The sequence below is a fragment of the Aythya ferina genome (genome assembly GCF_964211825.1).
Source record: "Aythya ferina genome assembly, chromosome: 5".
NCBI lineage: Eukaryota > Metazoa > Chordata > Aves > Anseriformes > Anatidae > Aythya > Aythya ferina.
Genome location: NC_140301.1, coordinates 39,842,394 through 39,859,531, shown reverse-complemented (window position 1 = coordinate 39,859,531; position 17,138 = coordinate 39,842,394). Strand labels below are relative to the sequence as shown.

The 17,138-nt window shown below is 55.9% G+C and overlaps 1 protein-coding gene across 2 annotated transcripts in view; it reads right to left on the bottom strand.

Annotated features, from left to right (window-relative positions):
* Positions 1–16,463, bottom strand: part of LTBP2 (latent transforming growth factor beta binding protein 2) — a 57,201-nt gene extending 40,738 nt beyond the window's left edge. For both annotated transcript variants that reach the window (XM_084519614.1, XM_084519615.1), the window contains exons 1-3: positions 15,799–16,463; positions 10,563–10,633; positions 6,138–6,375 (exon numbers count right to left, since the gene is read on the bottom strand). In XM_084519614.1, coding sequence (XP_084375740.1) covers positions 6,138–6,375; positions 10,563–10,633; positions 15,799–16,235 — 746 coding nt within the window. In that variant the 5' untranslated portion in view covers positions 16,236–16,463. The remainder of the gene's footprint in view (positions 1–6,137; positions 6,376–10,562; positions 10,634–15,798) is intronic.
* Between the last annotated feature and the right edge of the window lie 675 nt (positions 16,464–17,138).

The window sequence follows — 17,138 nt, the reverse complement described above, 5'->3', positions numbered from 1 at the left end:
TACATTTACACTCCTCTTGGGTAGCTTGAGTTTTTCCTTTAGGCTTCCCAGACAGCCTGCCAAGGGCTTTCAACTGTGTCAAAACAGGAGAGGGGCTGAGACCTGGAACTTATGGAGCTCTCATTGCCCCGAGTGGAATCTCATTTTTGCATATTCTCACACGGACTGGCACTGGCTTTTCAGTTTCAATTTTTTAATAAAGTCTCAGATATCTACTCAAAGTCGGCTCTGGATCAAGGAACATAAGTGCTTGGCCACCTTGTGAAAACTATACTGCCATAGGGAAGCACCTCAGAAGGCTGCAATTAGAGCCTATCTGCTTTAGGGAAATTTGCCATTCAAGTAACAAGCATAAACACGCCGCAGAGGGGAAGGCAAGGTTGGCACCAGCATTTTACCCCAGGAATTCAAAGTCATCTCCTGAGCTGGTCTCATCCCAAGCAAAGGAGGAAACAGCCCCCACAAGAGGAGTGCGCTTGCACAGAGGGACTTCTCCACCAGGATAGCTTTTATTTCCTGTAGTTAATTGGGTATTAATAAGTTGTAACCCTCGTAAGTATAAACTGAATGATAGTCATAAATGAGCAGAAGACCAGGAGCCTGTTCAGTAGGTGGGTAGCTGGTACCAACCTCCTCCTAACACCCTCTGTGTCACTGCAGGGGACAAATTGTCCTGGACACTCCACAGCAGCACAGGTAAGGCAGTAAGGAAGCTCCAGTTTCCTCATAACCATGGGAAGTTCAAAGCTGTCAAGACAGGAGGCTGCAGATACTGCCTTAACAATGAAGACTGCTCTGTTTGGAGCAGCATCCTCAAAAATCAGATGATACTGCACTGATTTCTCATTTTATCTGCTAGCCCTCAATGACAAGCTAATCCAGCTGGGTTAGCCAAGCCACAGCTCTCAATGTCATGTTTCAAGTGGCCACCCCAGGCTGGAAAGCTTTACATCCATCCGTGGTATGCCACGGATGCCACTCTCCTCAGAAATGAGCACGCGAGGCATTTGCCACCAGACCAGGAGCTGCTCTCTAACCGTGACGAGTTACTTCAGCTGGTTTTCAGAAGGGGGGAAATATACTTTTTCCATCCAGTAACCTCCGCTGCACACCCAAGAGCCTGCCTCCTGCCTGCTCCCTGCTGTTCTCATCATTAGCTTCCCGGAGAGAGGAGAGAGACTTTGGCAGGGCCTCCCTGCTGGCACGAGGCTCCCCCAGCCTCGCCAGGCCAGGAGCGCTTGCCACAGCTCCTCCGGGCCTGCAAGCAGCCCTTCCTCGCATCAGGAAGGGAGGAGATGTCTCCTCCTGGGTGCTGGAGAGCAGGCTCGGAGACCAGGACTCGGGGAGGGCATGTCCCGACTCAGCCTTCTTCCTTTTCCACCCTAAAACCAGCCGGCACCTCCTAGCAACTGCCCTGCCCAAACAGAGCCCTCCCGGAGGAAGCTCCCTGCTCTCCAGGGCTTAGCTGTACTGAGCCGTCTGCGCCGTGTCTCAGCACCTTGTACCACAGCTATTTCCTTTCCCCTTGCCCGGCTTGCTGCGAAAATGCTTTGCAGGTCCCGGTCACATCTTCTGGTTTTTTTTGGGGGGGGAGGAAGGCCTTGCTTCCCTACCCCAGTGCACGCATCCTGCCTGGGCAGCACGGTCTCGGGGGCAGAGGTGGGTACGGGCCCAGCACCCGGGCACCCGGCACTCCGCTCCCCCAGGAGGGACCTTTGGGTGACAGTGGCAGGTCCCTCCCCACGGGCTGCTGGCCACAGGGACAGGTGGCCACAGAGCAGGCAGGCATCCAGCCGGAGGGACAGGGGCACGAGCCCTCTCCACCCCGTGCTAAATAAACAGGAATTCTTCCGATACTCCAGCCTTAGGAAAACAAAGCTGTTTCCATTTAGCTCGGCTTCTGGGATGAGGTGCAGCTCCACCCGCGCAATCATCCGGCGGGGCTTTGCTTCCCCGGGCAGAGATTCAGGCTGAGATCAAGGCGAGGGAGGATTTGCTGCTAGCCTGTGCTGGGAGGGCCTCTAACACCCCCAGGATTTTGCTCTCTGGAGCACTCCCTGCTCCAAACAGCTCGGGCCGGGGCCTCCTGGCTTGTGGCAAGACCCCGCACTCCCTCAGCCGCCCGGCTCCAAACCTCCTCCTCACCATCAAGGGACCTGGGGAGTCACACTCATCTCCCAGCCTGTGCTGTAAGGAGCAAAAGCTTGAGCATCACCAGCTCCAGAGCCACCAAAGCGATCCCAGAGCTGCCCATCTCCGAGCCGTGCCTTCTCAGCAGGTGCTGAGCCTGAAGGCTGGTGCCAGCTGAAGCTCCTCGTCTTGAAGGAACCACTGCTGAGAGCCTCCCCTGGCAGGACTGCCCGAGGCCAGGGCACAGCAGGCAGCTCTGGCACAGGCTCTATCTCACTGCAGCACCTAGCACACGTAGCTGGTTTCCTGCACTCCACGAAAAGCTGCCCAGTGCCAAAGGTGGGATATCCTGCGATACAACACAGGAACAGGGCACTCCCAGCTCGTGTGCCCAGTACGAGAGCTCACAAGACAGGAGGACAAGGCACCACACCGAATCCCACGGACTCCGCCAGGCAGACAGATTTCATCATTTTTCCTCAGCATCTCAGTAGCAATTTTAAATTTAAATCGCTGGCAAGTCCGACCAGCTGAGGTTAAGAAACCATTTTAAGCCAGCCCCACCTCTCAGGGAAGTGGGGAATATTTTGGTCCAGAAATTTTCTGAATAACCCCTGATGTTGCTCTTCTATCTCTGTCTGCAGGCTCCCTTCAGAATACATTGGAAGCAGAATCAGCCCCATCTCTGCTCAGAGAGCAGGTCTCTGGGGAGGATTCGTGTTTTTTGCTGCGTGTTTGTGCAGCATCTACTACAGCATTGTTCCAGTACATGACTTCACAGCTTCTGATTACCACCTCAGTACAAACAAACACATATAGAGCCAACATATACACAAACAAACAAAAACAGACAGCACATTCACTCACGTGAGGATTGATTTCCTGTCTTGGCACAGCACGATGTGCCTTGGAGGTCTATGAGCTCCTACCCTTGCGCAATTCCTCCTTGTTAGCAATGAGAACGTGCAGGCAGATTGGGGACTGATTGTTTGTCCTGGATCTCAAAGCCACCTCACAACAACTGTGACCTGGAACCACCAGTGCCCTCACCCCCTACAGCTTCTTCTATACATATAAGCAAATCAGACGAGCAAGGCAGGTGCTGTGGGACCACAGTGGGCTCACTACAAGAGGTCAGTGTGCCACCAGCATGACTCTTCTTTACCCAGGAGGAGACTGAGGACTGGAAAGTCTACCTAAGCTGCTCCTCTCAAAGTGAATTGAACCCCAGTGAAGGTGAGCCTGTGTTGCCAGCACCTAAGAAGCAATCCTTGTACTTGTAATTCCGAGCAAGACCTAACCAGTTGTGGGATGGCCAATATGCCTCTTGCCTTTGTTGCTACAGGCCACTTGTATGCAGAAAGCCTGATGGAGAAGCACGGAAAGCACTTCGGTGGTAGCACAGAGACAGATGAAGTTGCAACTGCAAGAACGAGGCTCCAAGTTCAGACTGCTCTGAGAGCACAGTTTCATGAGACAAATGTCCATTCTAGTAAGTGGCTTACCCCAAAAGGGAAGTCCACCCCATTCCTTCCCCTCACTGCTGGCTTTGCAACACTTCTGGCCTTTGTGCTTTGAATTACCCCACTGCAGGGGCAGAAAATCATCTTTAAATCTGCTGTGTTAGTGTTTGCTGGCTTATAGAGCACAGCCAGCTCACCCAGGGGCCAGATGACAGCAGTGGCAGTGCAGAGGAAGCAGTGGGAGGGCACAGCTGGGTGCAATGTCAGCAGAAGTGCACCTTTGGCTGTGGACTTTCGGGCAGCACAGCCTGCAGGGGGAACTCCCTCTTACTGTGCTCCATGGCTAGCTGGCCGAAAGGGACACTCAAAAATAGCTGGGAAAGAACCCATCAAATAGCTGCGAGACTTTTCAGCCATGCCAGTTGTATGCCATATGCTACATTGTCCATGGACAAAACCTAAGCGGCTGGATTGTATGAGAAAAAGCCCAGGGGCTGAAGGGAGGAGCACAGACGGGGACCAGTGCCAGGGTGCAGGCAGCCCCCCACCAACCCGCACAGCACAGCCAAGGACGAACATCCAACGCTCTCATTGAAGTGAGGGATGGGGTGATGTTCTGCGGCCTCTGTGGGGAACGAAGGAGGAAAGGCATGGCACGGTCCTTAACGGCATCCTATTTCCTTGGGACTGTGCCAAGGGATTTAAGGTAGAGCAGGCAGCTCGGCATTCAGCACTCCCAGCCCAGCACTCTCTAGGCGCTGTGTCTGTCTGGACAGCACCGCTCTGTGGGTGCCTGCACAGTCCCGTGTCCTCCGCACGGAGCCTGAGGTCATGTTCCTAACTGGGAAAGCCTCAAACAGGTGGCGTATCTGCAGGGGCACCGCTCTCCCTCCCCTCCCGTCCTTGCACACAGAGAGGTGGGAGGAGGTCACTGCCGTGGGGAAGCTTGTCGAGAGCCAGTGGGATCACGGGCATGTGCTGAGGCTGCCTGCTCACTTGTGCACCCAGCCTCTCCCCAGCAGCAACGACATGGCCTTGGCCACCTCTCCCCATGAGTATCACCTCGGCCTTGCTGAATCTGGCTCTCATTAGATGGCCTTTCATTGGGGCACCAAGATATGCTGGCTTCAGTGAACTGCCTCATGTCAGTCATCCCTTTTCATCCATTTGAACCCCTCCAAAATTGTTGATGTCAAAGAGTGCGTGTCCAGAAATGTCTCCAGCCCATACATTGCCTCTGCTTCAGAAGAGACAAAACCACAACAGCTACTGAATGCAAAGAGCACTTTAAAATCAACTGCAAAAATGCAGAAAACCAAAGCCCGAATTGCCCATTCCCCAGGCAGCTCCAAGTAGTGCTGATAGAGAAAGTCAAAACAGCTCACAGAGGAAAAGGAGAAACTGAAATAACCCCATCATCTGGCACCTCCAGGGCACATAATTTGCTGCAATGGCTTCTTCACTGTTACTGAGACTTCTGCTGGAAGCCATGTGCAAATTCTCAGCCATGGTGGCTACCAGCAACGAGTCTTTCAGGCCCAGCAACTGGATAAGCAGCAGCAAGAAAGACACGGGCCTCTAGGAGTGGGCTTAAGAGTCCATGGACTCTTACAAAGAAGCCAAGATGATTTCTTTTGAAAAACGTGTGGGTTCTTCTATACCAGCAGGCACTATCACCACATCTCCATCCCCACCAAGCGGCCTGAATAGTAGAGGTACTTGTCAGGGAAAGGCACCTTTCATGCCTTTACTGCCTCTTAGTGCCTTTCCCAGAGGCTGTGGGGTCTCCCTCCTTGGAGATCTTCAAAAGCCACCTGGACGTGGTCCTGGGCACACTGCTCAAGGTGGCCCCACTGGAGCAGGGGGTTGGACCAGGTGACCTCCAGAGGTCCCTACAGCCTCAGCCACCCACAGGTCCTGTGACTGATTCTGCCTTTCATGCCTTATTCTATAAACAAAGAACCCTCATCTCCAGAGGGACTTCACAAAACACAAAATGTGGAAGAGAACGAGAGCACCTCAGAACCGACTCACAGCAGCCAGGCTGAAGCCATAAGCTTTTCACACAAAAGAAACAGACGGTGCCACAGCTATCATCCTGAGCTCAACATGCTTCTTGCAGGGCCTCTCTTGAACAAACCCCTCTGAACATCAACAGCTGAACCTTTGTTTCCATACCAGCCTGCAGAGTGACCCATAGGATGGCACAAAAGCAGGGAACACCCAGCTCAGTAACGGCTGGAGTCTGAGGGGAGACACCTCAGAAGCACTGCACTTATCATCATTTGGCTTAAACCCGCATTTAACAGCACACCTCAGATCAGTGTGCCTTCCCCCGGGTGCCACCCGCACATGGTGCCCTGGACACATCCTCTTCGGAAAGAGTTTTCACCCCACTCTTCGGCCCACCCTGCTGCCCCCGAGGCTGCTCGAAGGACAGGGGCAAACAGCTGCTCCCCTGTAGGACCACATCCCATTCCTGCGTGTGCCCGGGGACCATGACAGTGCACTGGGGACAAACTGGGAACCCTGGAGCAGACTTACCCGGTGGGTGCGTGCCGTGGGACGGGCGCCTGAGCCCCTCGCGGGGACGCGTCCCTCTCGGCCGTGCCGGTCCTCCTCCGCAGGGAGCTGGCGGGGGGGTGGAGGGCGATGCCGGGCGGGTGGTACTCTTGCTCGGGGACGACTTCTTCACATCTGGAGCCCTGGAAGCCCGAGCGGCACGTACAGACCTGGGGCCGGCTGCAGGAGCCCTTGTTCTGGCACGGCGGGTCGCAGACAGCTGGGGAGACACAGGGAGGCAGATAGCAGGACATGAGGCTCCCGGCAGCAAAGGGTAGAGAGGTTTGTGTGCTACCTTTCTGCTTTATTCCGTTCTGCGGTCTGACTTGCATGGTCCTCCTGCCTCTCCCCCTTGCCAGCTCTCCCCCCCACAGCCGATTTTGGAGTCACCATGCCCAAATTCCTCCGCAGTTACAGGGACTTCCAGTTCATTAACTTCATGCCCAAACCACTCTCCAAGCCCGCGTGTGTTCCTAATTACAGCACATCAGCTTCAGTTTGCGCCCCGGGAGGAAAGTGCTGTTAATTATATGCTGGACCCTGACACTTCCCAAGTTAACAGATGCCAAATTGGGTTTATAACCCAGTCAGTGAGAGCCAGGGAAGCACAGCTCACTCGGGTAGGACCAGGCTAGATGTTCTGAGCAAGCATAATTGAGGAGGCACCGAAAACCGATGTCTTCCTTCAAAGAAGAGAGGAAGGTAAGTGCTGCCTGGCAGGAGGCCATGAAACCTCACCAGACAAACGTTAACCTCCAGCCACGTGGAAAGCCTGTGGATGAGCCGCAGTGTGCAGCTACCACTTCTGCTCCAGGCCCATTCCCCAGGAGTGCCCTGGGTGGCCGCAGGAGCCAGTTTGATGTCCCAGCACCTCCACACACAGATGCTGAGGCTCCACGAGCACCTCTCTCCCTTCCTGGTTATGTTCTCACACTGCATCCATCGCTGGGGGATCCAAGCAGGTCTGTGAGACATGCTGCTTTTCTGGACAACAGACACAGAGAGCTCTAGCCCTGTGTGCCATGCCCACATCACCCCGCTGGCACCAAGCAAGGGAAGTCCCCGTGCAGACTCCAGGGTCCTTTCACTACAGCACGGACCGTTCCCTGACCCCAAAACTGGTCTGCCATCAGCTTTTCCTAATTGCATCAGCGTTACATTGGCTGGAACACTTCATTTGACCTTTATTTTACCGTGTTAAAGCTCAGGAAGAGAGACAGATCAAGGGAAAAGGGAGAACCCAAGCCATGGAGCACTGTATAGGCTAAAGCCAGAGCTTTCGATGAAATCCCTCAGTAAAATAAATCAGCCTCTGCTGCAGACTCTGGAACATGGACAGAGTCCTAGTCAAGCAGGAATGAGCTGTCTCGGGGAAGCCTGGCAGTCCAAAATTTGAGGTCATTTATAACAGCTCAGCTGTAATTTAAATGGGCTGCCAGTCCATACCATTATCTCCTAACAAACACCAATCTCAGCAAGCTGCACCACCCCAGGAAGCCTGCCGTGCCCAACAGCCACTTGGAGAGCTAAAATCCTGCAGAGCAGGGACCCACCGGAGCAGCAGCTCCAGATCCAAGCCACAGCAGCCCTCACGATGTCTCCCATGCACAGCTGTAACGGTGGCATGGGATGTAGGCTCTGTCCCTTGGCAGCAACAAGCCACCAGGCACTCTGGAAGTCCCTGAGGCAGCCAATATAAAAAAGAGAAAGAATGGAATGGGATCAGCCTTCATGCAGGATGGGCGGGGAGCGGCCCTAGCTGAAATACTCCAGCTCTAGGATTAATCCACTTCCCTGTTTCTTTTGGAGACTCAGAAATGACTTGAAAGAGCTTTCAAAGGTCGCTGGTCTTCACTCAGTCTAGATGTGCAAGGCAGGAAGGTCAGAGCCCTTCCAATTCCAAATGTGAAAATCATGAGTCAGACCCCCAAAACCATAAAATTGTCAGAAGAAACAAAACAGTTAAATATACATGTGTATATATATTTGGAGTCTTTCTCTTTGCTTTCTGGCTTCTGAGCCTAGGGGTTGCTCAGAGATGTCCCTCCCCAGCTGCAGGGTTATGAACACTTTCTGGTGAGATGAAATCCCCTCTTTTCTTCTCATTGTAAGCACCTGCTCCTGAAGGCAGGGCTTTAAGGAAAGTGAAAACAGGTATCTCAAAACTCTTTATAAAAGGATAAGATTGGGAGGATGCTGCAGGGATAAGTGTGGTGTGGCTCTAGCCACCCAGCTAGGCAAGGCAGCAAGATGGTACACGGGGACTGCCATGGAGTCCAACCTCCCACCGCCTTGCACACACGCCTGGCCCAGGACTGAGCAATGATGTTGCTCGAGGTCTAGGGCAGTGATGCAGATCTTCACTGTAGGCTCTCTGAGCTGCTCTCATGCTCAATCCCATTTAACTGTGGGAGAACCTGTCCATCAGCCACAGGAAAACTGGGAAGGTGCTGAAGGACTTGTACCACTGGGGAGGTTTAGTCTACTTTTTCATGGAAAAGCTTGCTTATTGATGCAACTCAATATATGTAACCTCAGTTCTAACCTAAAGCTCTGACATGTCAGCAAACCCAGAAGGGAAGGACAACTTAAGACAAGTGAGAGATTTGTGCATGCTGACAGGCAGGTAGATCAATGGCAATGTATGAATAAGAGATTGAAAACATAACTTCAGTGAAAAACAGCCTGTACTAAAAAAAAACCTACAGTCACTGCACAGAGGACAGACAGAAGGAGAGGGCATGTGAATATCATCTCTGCTTTGCAGATGCAGAGAAGCCCCAGGTGCTAATGCAGCTGTCTGAAGACACACTGTGAGACCAAGGCAGAGCCAGCGACAGACCCTGGGATCCCTGTGCCTTCATCGAGCATCTTAACCACAAGCCCATCTGTACGAGATTAGAAAGTGCATGGATTTGTTTAGTCCTTCCCAACATGCTAATTTAAAAATGTTTCCTTTAAACTTTAAAATACCCATGGCAGAGAAAAACTCATCCTGCATTACCAGGCTGCCATCCTGGGAAGCAGCAGAGAACCATGACACATACTGCTGATGAGGGTGGAGATGGACAGGCTAATATTGGGAGGCTGAGCAGAAGGATTCCCCTTCTGCTCAGGGGAAGGAATCTGTCAAGGGCAAGGAATCTGTCTGAGCAGGGAATGATGAGGTGATAGGGAACAGCTAAATTATCTATGAGATTGTCCTCCTTAACTCTGTTAGCTTGCTTTCACCCCACCAGTGTCCGCAAGTGAGACAGTTCTCTTTTTTTATCTTCCCAGTCATTGACCCTCTGAAAAAAAACCCAAGTCCTCACTGCCCTTCAGCCCTAGAAGCTTAAGAACAAAAAAAAAAAAAAAAGGCTGGAGAAATCTGCCCAAGGCTTGAGTTCAGCCATGTGTGGAGGTTTTGCAAGAGGAAAGTCCCTGGAAAAAAGTGTCCCTGGAGAAGGAAGATGTCACTGTGCGTGGTAGGCAATGGTGATTAGATTAAAGCCAGCGTTTGGCCCACTCTCCTCCTGTACCCAGGCTCGGACGGACCAAAACCCAGGCCCTGCCCATGACCCAACTGCCAGCTTCTTCCCTGCTTCACCACACTGAGAGGTTCCCCCGGCTGCACTTCCACCCTGCTAACTTCCCTGATATGCCCCATATCAAAGAGCATGGGATCAGAATATAAACAACATTGCAGCACAGAAATTAACCCGAATGGGCCATCCAGCTTGCGCTGGCAGCTTTAAACAGAGCCAAGTGTCCCCGGCAGCTTGAGCTCCAGCAGAAAAGCCCACAGGGGGAGGTAGCTGGGAACTCGGCGATGTTTACACACCACCGCTCTCCATCCAAGTCCTGCCTGATATTTCCCATCCCCTGTTGGGGTGACACTGTCAGGCCCGATCGTGTTGATGGTGTCCTTTTAATTAATCCTCAGGAACAGCGGCACCTGAGCAGGCGCTCAACAGCCTGCATGGCTGTGAGCCCAGATCCACGGCTCCTACAAAAACCCCTAATGAGAGAAAGATGCTGCCATTGCTGGCCTCCCGCTCTGTTTACAGACACTGTCTGGCAGCACAGCACGCTCTCTACCGTTTGGCTTCTGTGGACGAGAGGGGGGAAGAAAGCGAGAAAGGAGGTGAGTCAGCCCTTGGCCCCTCGCTCCCGAACGGTGATTGCTAATGCAATTATCCCGGCGCAGCCCAAGCACTGCGAGACCCCGCGGCAAACAACGCCGAGCTCCTTCCAGCCAAACATCTGGGCAGCTGCTGCCACTCGAGCGAAGCCAGATGCTTGGGGGATGCCCTGGTGCTGCCCCCAGTGTGGGGATTGAGCCCGTCCCCTGCCCTGCCCAGCATGGGGTCCACCTGCAGGGTCCCGATGCTTTTGGGACATGCAAGCAGTGGTGTCCCTACTCACGTTTGATGCAGCGGTTCGTGCCAGGAGCCACGGTCCATCCCGAGCAGCACTGCCTCCCGCAGACGTTGGGCCTGAGCAAAGAGACAAAAGAGCGCGATGAGGAGGAGCAGGGGGAGCCGAGGTCTCTGCAGCCAGCACCTCTGAGTCACCCGCAAAATTATTTCCTGCAGCATCTGATATTTCCTTCCAGATGGACCAGCAGCTGAGATCAAAACCCATCAGACAAGGGCTGAGTTGTTCAAGTGCCTGGAAGAGAACCCCCCCGGGACGGCGTGAATGCGGCAGTGTGTGCCGAGCCGGCACGGCGCTGAGGAGCCACGTTCCTCCTGAGGGCAGTGGCAGGCCAGAGGCCTGCCATCTTTACAGACCTCATGGCACTGTGTTTTCTCCATGGCACTGGGGTGTAAATCAGGCCTCGTTCCCACTCTGGCCACAGCATTTCACCCATGGACACATCCCAGGCGGCTGCAGCTGAAGACAACGTGGCCTCCCCTGCCTGACGCGCCAGCAGCCATGTCCTGCCATTGCTGTCTGCCTGCGGCCTGCCAGCCCTCTGGAGCTAAGCACCTTGTGCTGACGCTCGTTCCAGCAGGCTCAGCTCGTTTCCACGGCTGTTAATTCCAGCACTTTGACGCAAGGTCGCTTGGACTGCCCTCACATGGACAGCATCCTCCCCACCAGCACTTTCAGGTGGTGATCACCAGCCGCAGATGGCTGGCGGGGACATCGCTGCGCCCTGCAAAGCCAAAGCAGGCAGGCAGCCCTGCTTCCTCTGGCCACCTCGCCTATCGACACATCGATAAGGAGGAGGGATAACAAGCCACACGTTGTTCTCCAAGAGCATTTACTCACCGCAGAGGGAAAGTTTGGGGAATGCGTAACTTTTGTGTATCTAGGTAGAGGGGAGAGCACAGCTGTCAAATGATACAAAGTCAGAAATAGGCAGCCTGACGGCTCTGGAAAGCCTCTGGAAACCAAGTCGGGAGTGTGGTTTATTTCTAACGCTGGACAAGGCAGTTGGAGCTGCTGACAGAATTTACAGGAACCATGGAAACTTGTACATTTGTCTTCTGGATTGACTTTCACATGAACACAACAGGGTCAGAAGATGATCCTGCTCCGAACCAGCATCCTCAGGGCTCCTGCATTCCCACGGCATGAGATGGCGGTGCCAGAGGTGCCAGAGTTCAAGGTGTGGGGCTCAGGTTTCAGGAGAGCCAAGGGGGTGGGCAGCAGGCATGCCAGGATTGCCCTAAAAGCTGCCAGTAGAGACACAGTCACCACAGGTAGGAAGGGGAAGTGGTTTGAGAAGCCACATCATTTGTAAAGCATTATCCAGCCTTTCAGGACCAACATTTTGTTAACCCAGGTAGGTTTTACAGGGAGAAAGCACTTAAATTCCCTCGCTGTGGCTTCCTGCAAACAAGCCAAATTAATTCTTGCATCTGCTCACACCTGGAGGTCCAAGAAGCACAGCATGTTCACTACCAACACTGGGGCAAGGCTGTGAGCCACCCCTGGGCACATGGCGCTGCTCCAGGATGGCAAAACCAGCGGCAGGGTCCCTCCAGCCTGGTGTCACTGTACCCAAGCAGCTGATGGGCATCGCCCAGGGGACAGCAGCTCCCAAGGGATGATGCGAAGGAGCTGGCAGAGCCTCCTGGCGAGGGGAGCCATGAGGCACTGAGCCCCTGGCAGAGCTAGCACCGACGTGAGCCAAGGCCATGCTCCCAGCTTTGAAGCACTCAGCCTGCCTCCTGCTCGCCGTGCTGCCCTGCAAACTGGAGGCAAGGCAGCAGGCAGAGGAGAGCAGGCAGCAGAAGGGCAGTGGGGGGTGACACAGCTGGAGATGTTCCCAGGTGCTGGTACGTGTTTGTCTGCAACATCGGACTGCTGCAGGGTTCACAGGCACCCTCCAGAATACTTCCCAGCCCAGTTCAGTGCCGTGAAGCTTCCTCCCCGTCAAGCAGTGCTATTTGTGGTGCTGGATGCACCAGCATAACCCACAGCCTGGCAAAGGAGCGGCTGTAGCCAAGTCTTTACCAGCCGCTTCACTGCAGCAGCCAGAGCACACCGTCAGGAGCGGATCCCCGCCACGGGAAGGGGGACACAAGCACTCGGGGCGAGAAAAGGCAGCGAGATTTCACAGTGTTATTTGAAACCAGAGCCAAGCAACTGCAACAAGCGCTAGGGGGAAGGAAAAGCAGAAAACAGTAGTAAGATCGCAGCTTCACATAGTTTAAGCATGTGCACAGCCTTGGTGGCGATCACACGGTGTTTGTTTCTGCAGCATTCAGCAGAAGCATTTTTTCTCCATTTATTTGAGCTGTAATCCATGCATCATCCTTCGACTTCACGCAGTGCTCCTCTGCCAGATACGCTGGCTCCATGCGAGTCATTCACAGCATCCTCACAGAAGGCCAGGGGACTATTAGATCACCAGGTCTGCCTTTATACGGCAGGACAGTGAACTCCATCCAACTGTGTATGAAATATCTGCAGGCAGACCCAGCGAAAAACATTAGCAAGAGGCTGCTGGCATCAAAGAGCCACTGAAAGCGCTCTGCCAAGTCCACATCAGCATTAACTGCCTCTGTGCCTGAGCAGTCCTAAGTGCACACTGCAGTGAGGGCCAATATCCCAAAAACCTGGGTGAAGCAGGACTATACAACTGCAGGCAGCGTCCACAACAGGAATTAGTCAAAAATTTTGTGCATTAGCCAACGCACAGAAAGAAAATAGGGGAGAGAAGGAGAAAATATGGGATTCCCAGCCTGTTAGCCCAGGATTCCCTGTCAAAAAGCATCACATGCCCCCCAGAATTGTCCAGGCAGGTAGCAAAAGTGGAGGCTTCCACCCAGCTCCCTCTAGTTTTGGCGTGCAGCACGTGAGGATTTGTTCACAGCATCCTTTTGCATCCTTTCTCGTGCTCAGTGTTAGAAGATGGCAATTTTCCACGATACTTGCTGTGGCGTCAGAAGTCACCTCACAATGAGCCAACAGGAGAAAACACCAAAAGCCAGCTGTGGCAAGGCTTTCGGCTGGATGCTCCCGTGGGAGGGTGTGAGCAGGTCCCACCTGCAGCACAGTGAGCAGGGTACCGCACACATCCAAACAGTCCCTGAGAAAGAAACTCAGTTTGGGACATGCTACTGTCAGACAAAGTGGGAAGCCAATTCTGCAGAGGAGATACCACGCTAATAACCAGTTTTTTCAGCCTCATGACGCCTTTTCACAGTAAGCGTGGAGACCTGGGCAAGGCCCCTGGAGGTACCAGCAGAAAACTGTGACTTGGGAACCAGGAAAGGCATCCCACGCTGGGATTTTAAGCCAAAGTAACTACATAAATAAATAGCACTGGGGTGGAGAGCAGGCTGCAAAGCCACCTGAGGAAGGGAAAATGAAGGTTGACATACCAGAGAGCAGCAAGAGTGCAGTGCAAACAGCAGAAGAGAAAATATCCCACCTGGCAAAAAAATGAAACATCATAAAATGAAGTTTTTTAGGGGCCCTGCGTTTCCTGGATGGAAACGTGTCCAGTGCAGCAAGGGACGTAAGAAGATGGATGAGGTGGAAGGCCGGGAGTCTCACGGAGAGGCTTGGAGGCAGCAGCAGCTAGCTTTCCATGAGGAGCAACGCCATGTGGTTACTCACCGGCGGCGATTTTAGCTCGGCTTTCTCGTAGGAGCCAAAGACGGTAGGTCACAGGGAAGTTTAAAAAGTGCTGATTTGGACTCCAGAAGAGATGGAAAGCTACTGCCGACAAGCCATTAGAGGCATGTTCCAGAGTTCAAGTTCTCGGGGACCACAGCAAGCTCACTCCTCCCAGCCCTCACCTTCCAGAGCAGAGCAGAGGCAGAGTGCAGACAAAGCGCGGCTCCGAGGTGCCGCTCTTCGCTCCCCAGAGCCTGGAGGACACCACCCCGTGCCCCAGGGAGCCACATCTCACTGATAACAGGCCAACAGAGCGGCAGCGATGGACACACCGTGACTGCTTCCTCAGAGGTTCTTCCAAACAGAGCATGAAGCTCGGGGCAGCTCGCCCCCCATGGCAGCGTGGGCTGGCTGCTGGCACTGGGGGCAGCCTGGGGACCCTGCGGGACTGCAGGGTGGTCACTGGGAAGAAATGGGCTTCGTCTCAAGGGACCAGCCCCAGCTGAACTGCCAGGAGACCCTAAAGCACGGCTGACAACACCGGGGCTGCAGAAAGGTTAAAATCCTTCTGAGCCCAGAGGACCCCAAACCCGAGTGAGCGGGACCGTGTCTCCCAAGGAATGTTTTCAGCGTGCTGTCCCTCTGGGCAGCTGGCAAAACACAGCTAGAGGAGTCAGTAAGCCAACAGCTCGGGACCTGCCTGCCACTGCCTAGCTGGTAGCGGTAAGGACTTTGAGTATCAGACGTAATGGGGAAGAAAAGCAAGGCTGTGTTTACTGCTTCTGTGGAGTTGTAGGAAACCACGTGGGGTGCAGAAACTACACGGAGACAGCTCTGGCTTGAAACTTCGCAGGGAGATGAGTACGGGAGAGAGAAACCTCAGGGATGAAGCTGCCTTTTGCATTCTAGTGCAGATCCCTCCCCACCTTACAGAAGACCTTAATGGCTGTGTTCAAGGGCAGTGAGCCCACAGCCTGCCCTCTGCTTCCCCCCACAAGGGCTCGCGGGGGGAGTGGATGCGTGCTGCCACATGTGTCGGTCCCGCTGCCTGTGCCAGGGCTCTGGTGGCCGATCCATCTAGCAGGGGCACCCATCCCGAGGGGCATCAGCAGCAGGGGAGCACAGAGGGAACCGCAGAGCTGGGAGCCCAGGGAAAAGGGTTTCTCAGCGCCGTGCCAGACGTCCCGCTGCAGCTCCCCTCGGCCGCCGAGCAGCTGGCCTTGCCATATGATCTCCTCTCCACCTCCACAGGGCTGCAGCCAGAGCCCGGAGCGGGACGCAGCCCTGCCAGGCGGCTCGTAGGAAGCCTCCCCCGGCCGAGCCAGCTGAAGCCATGGGAAGCTGCCGTGCGGAGCGCTTACAAGGGGCCCATTATGGGAGGAAGGAGCCAAGAGGCCAGCTACCTGCAGCACGAGCCGCAGCGCCCGGCCTCGCTCCATCCCTCGGGGAAAGCCGAGCCCCTCCAGCCCCTCTCGGGGCACCGAGCCCGGGGGAAAAAGCGGAGGGGGCGTCCCGCAGCCCGCAGCACGGCGGGGAGGCAGCCCCCGGGGGTCCCGCGGGGGTCCCGGCAGCCGGCACTTACCCCGCGATCCTCCCGGCGCCGCTCGGCTCCTTCGCCCGGGGCACGGCTCGGGGTCGGAGCCCGCTCCGGGGCCGCTGCCGGGTGGCCGCCAGCCCCTGCCCGTGCCCGTGGCCGTGGCCGTGTCCCCGCCGGGCCCCGAGCCCGTCTCCGCCACCGGGGCCGGGGGCTGCGGGCAGGGGCGCTGCCTCCGAGGGGGCTCGCTGCGGCCGGGGCAGCCCCGGCGCCGTGCCCGCAGCCCCCAGGGGCGCCGCTTGGCCCCGCAAGCGCCGGGGCTCGGCTCGCCGGGAGGCGCCGGGCTCCAGCCTGGCCGCCAGGTCCCGCTGGCAGTCGCCGAGCCCCAGCAGGATGGCGAAGGTGAGGGGCAGGACGCTGGCCGCGGCTCCCCGCATGCTGTCAGCCCGCGGGGCGGCCGAGAGCCGGCGGCGAGGGGTGGGCATCGCCCCGCCGGCTGCGCTCCGGTGCGCCCGGCGGAGCCGAGCCTCACTGCCCCATCGCCCCGCCGGGCTCCGCCGGCACCTGCTGCCCACCGGGCGGCCCGGCAGGAGGAGGAGGAGGAGGAGGAAGAGGAGGAGGAGGAGGAGGAGGAGGAAGGCGGCTCGTCGTCGTCTCCCCCCCCCCCCCGGCGCGCTCCGCGGGCAGCTCCGAGCACCTTCGCGCCCGCCTCTGGCACTGGCAGAGCCTGGAGGGGATGGAGGGTTTTATTTTTGGAAACCTCCCCCTTTTGTGTCTTTTTGATGCTGACATCGCCCCCCCCCCCCCCCCCCCCCCGGAGGACACGGCTCGGCCCCCCTCCTTAGGAGAGGAGACATTCCAGCAACACCCACTTTGGCAAAGGGAAACAAACTACAACGGAGGAGCCTTAACCCCTGCCTGCCCGGGGAGCCCGGCCCGGCAGCGGCCGAGCAGCCCCCGCCGCCCCCTCCCCGCCCGCAGCGAGCCTGGGAGCCCCGAGCGGGACCGGGGACGGGCGGAGGAACGAGCCCCCGACCCCAAATCTGGGGCTCTCCGCAGCCGCAGCAGCAGCAGCAGCCGGCCCGAGGCTCCCGGGGGCATCTCCCAGCAGAGAGCCGAGGCACGGCGGTGGAAGCGTTATTTGCCATCCCGTGCTGGCTCCGGGGATCTCCGAGATCTCACCCCCAAGCCCGGCTCAGGGTTTTCGTGCTTACTTGTGTAGGTCCGGGCTGGGAAAGGACCCACCCAGAAGCTCCAGGTCCTTCAGCTCAGTGGCACCTTCCAGGAGACAGCCCGCCAGCTGAGCAGACCTCCATCCCTCCCATCTGCCTCCCTGCGGGCACCTGGCTCCCAGTGACTGCCTTAAATGCCTTGAGAAGGACCGAGGG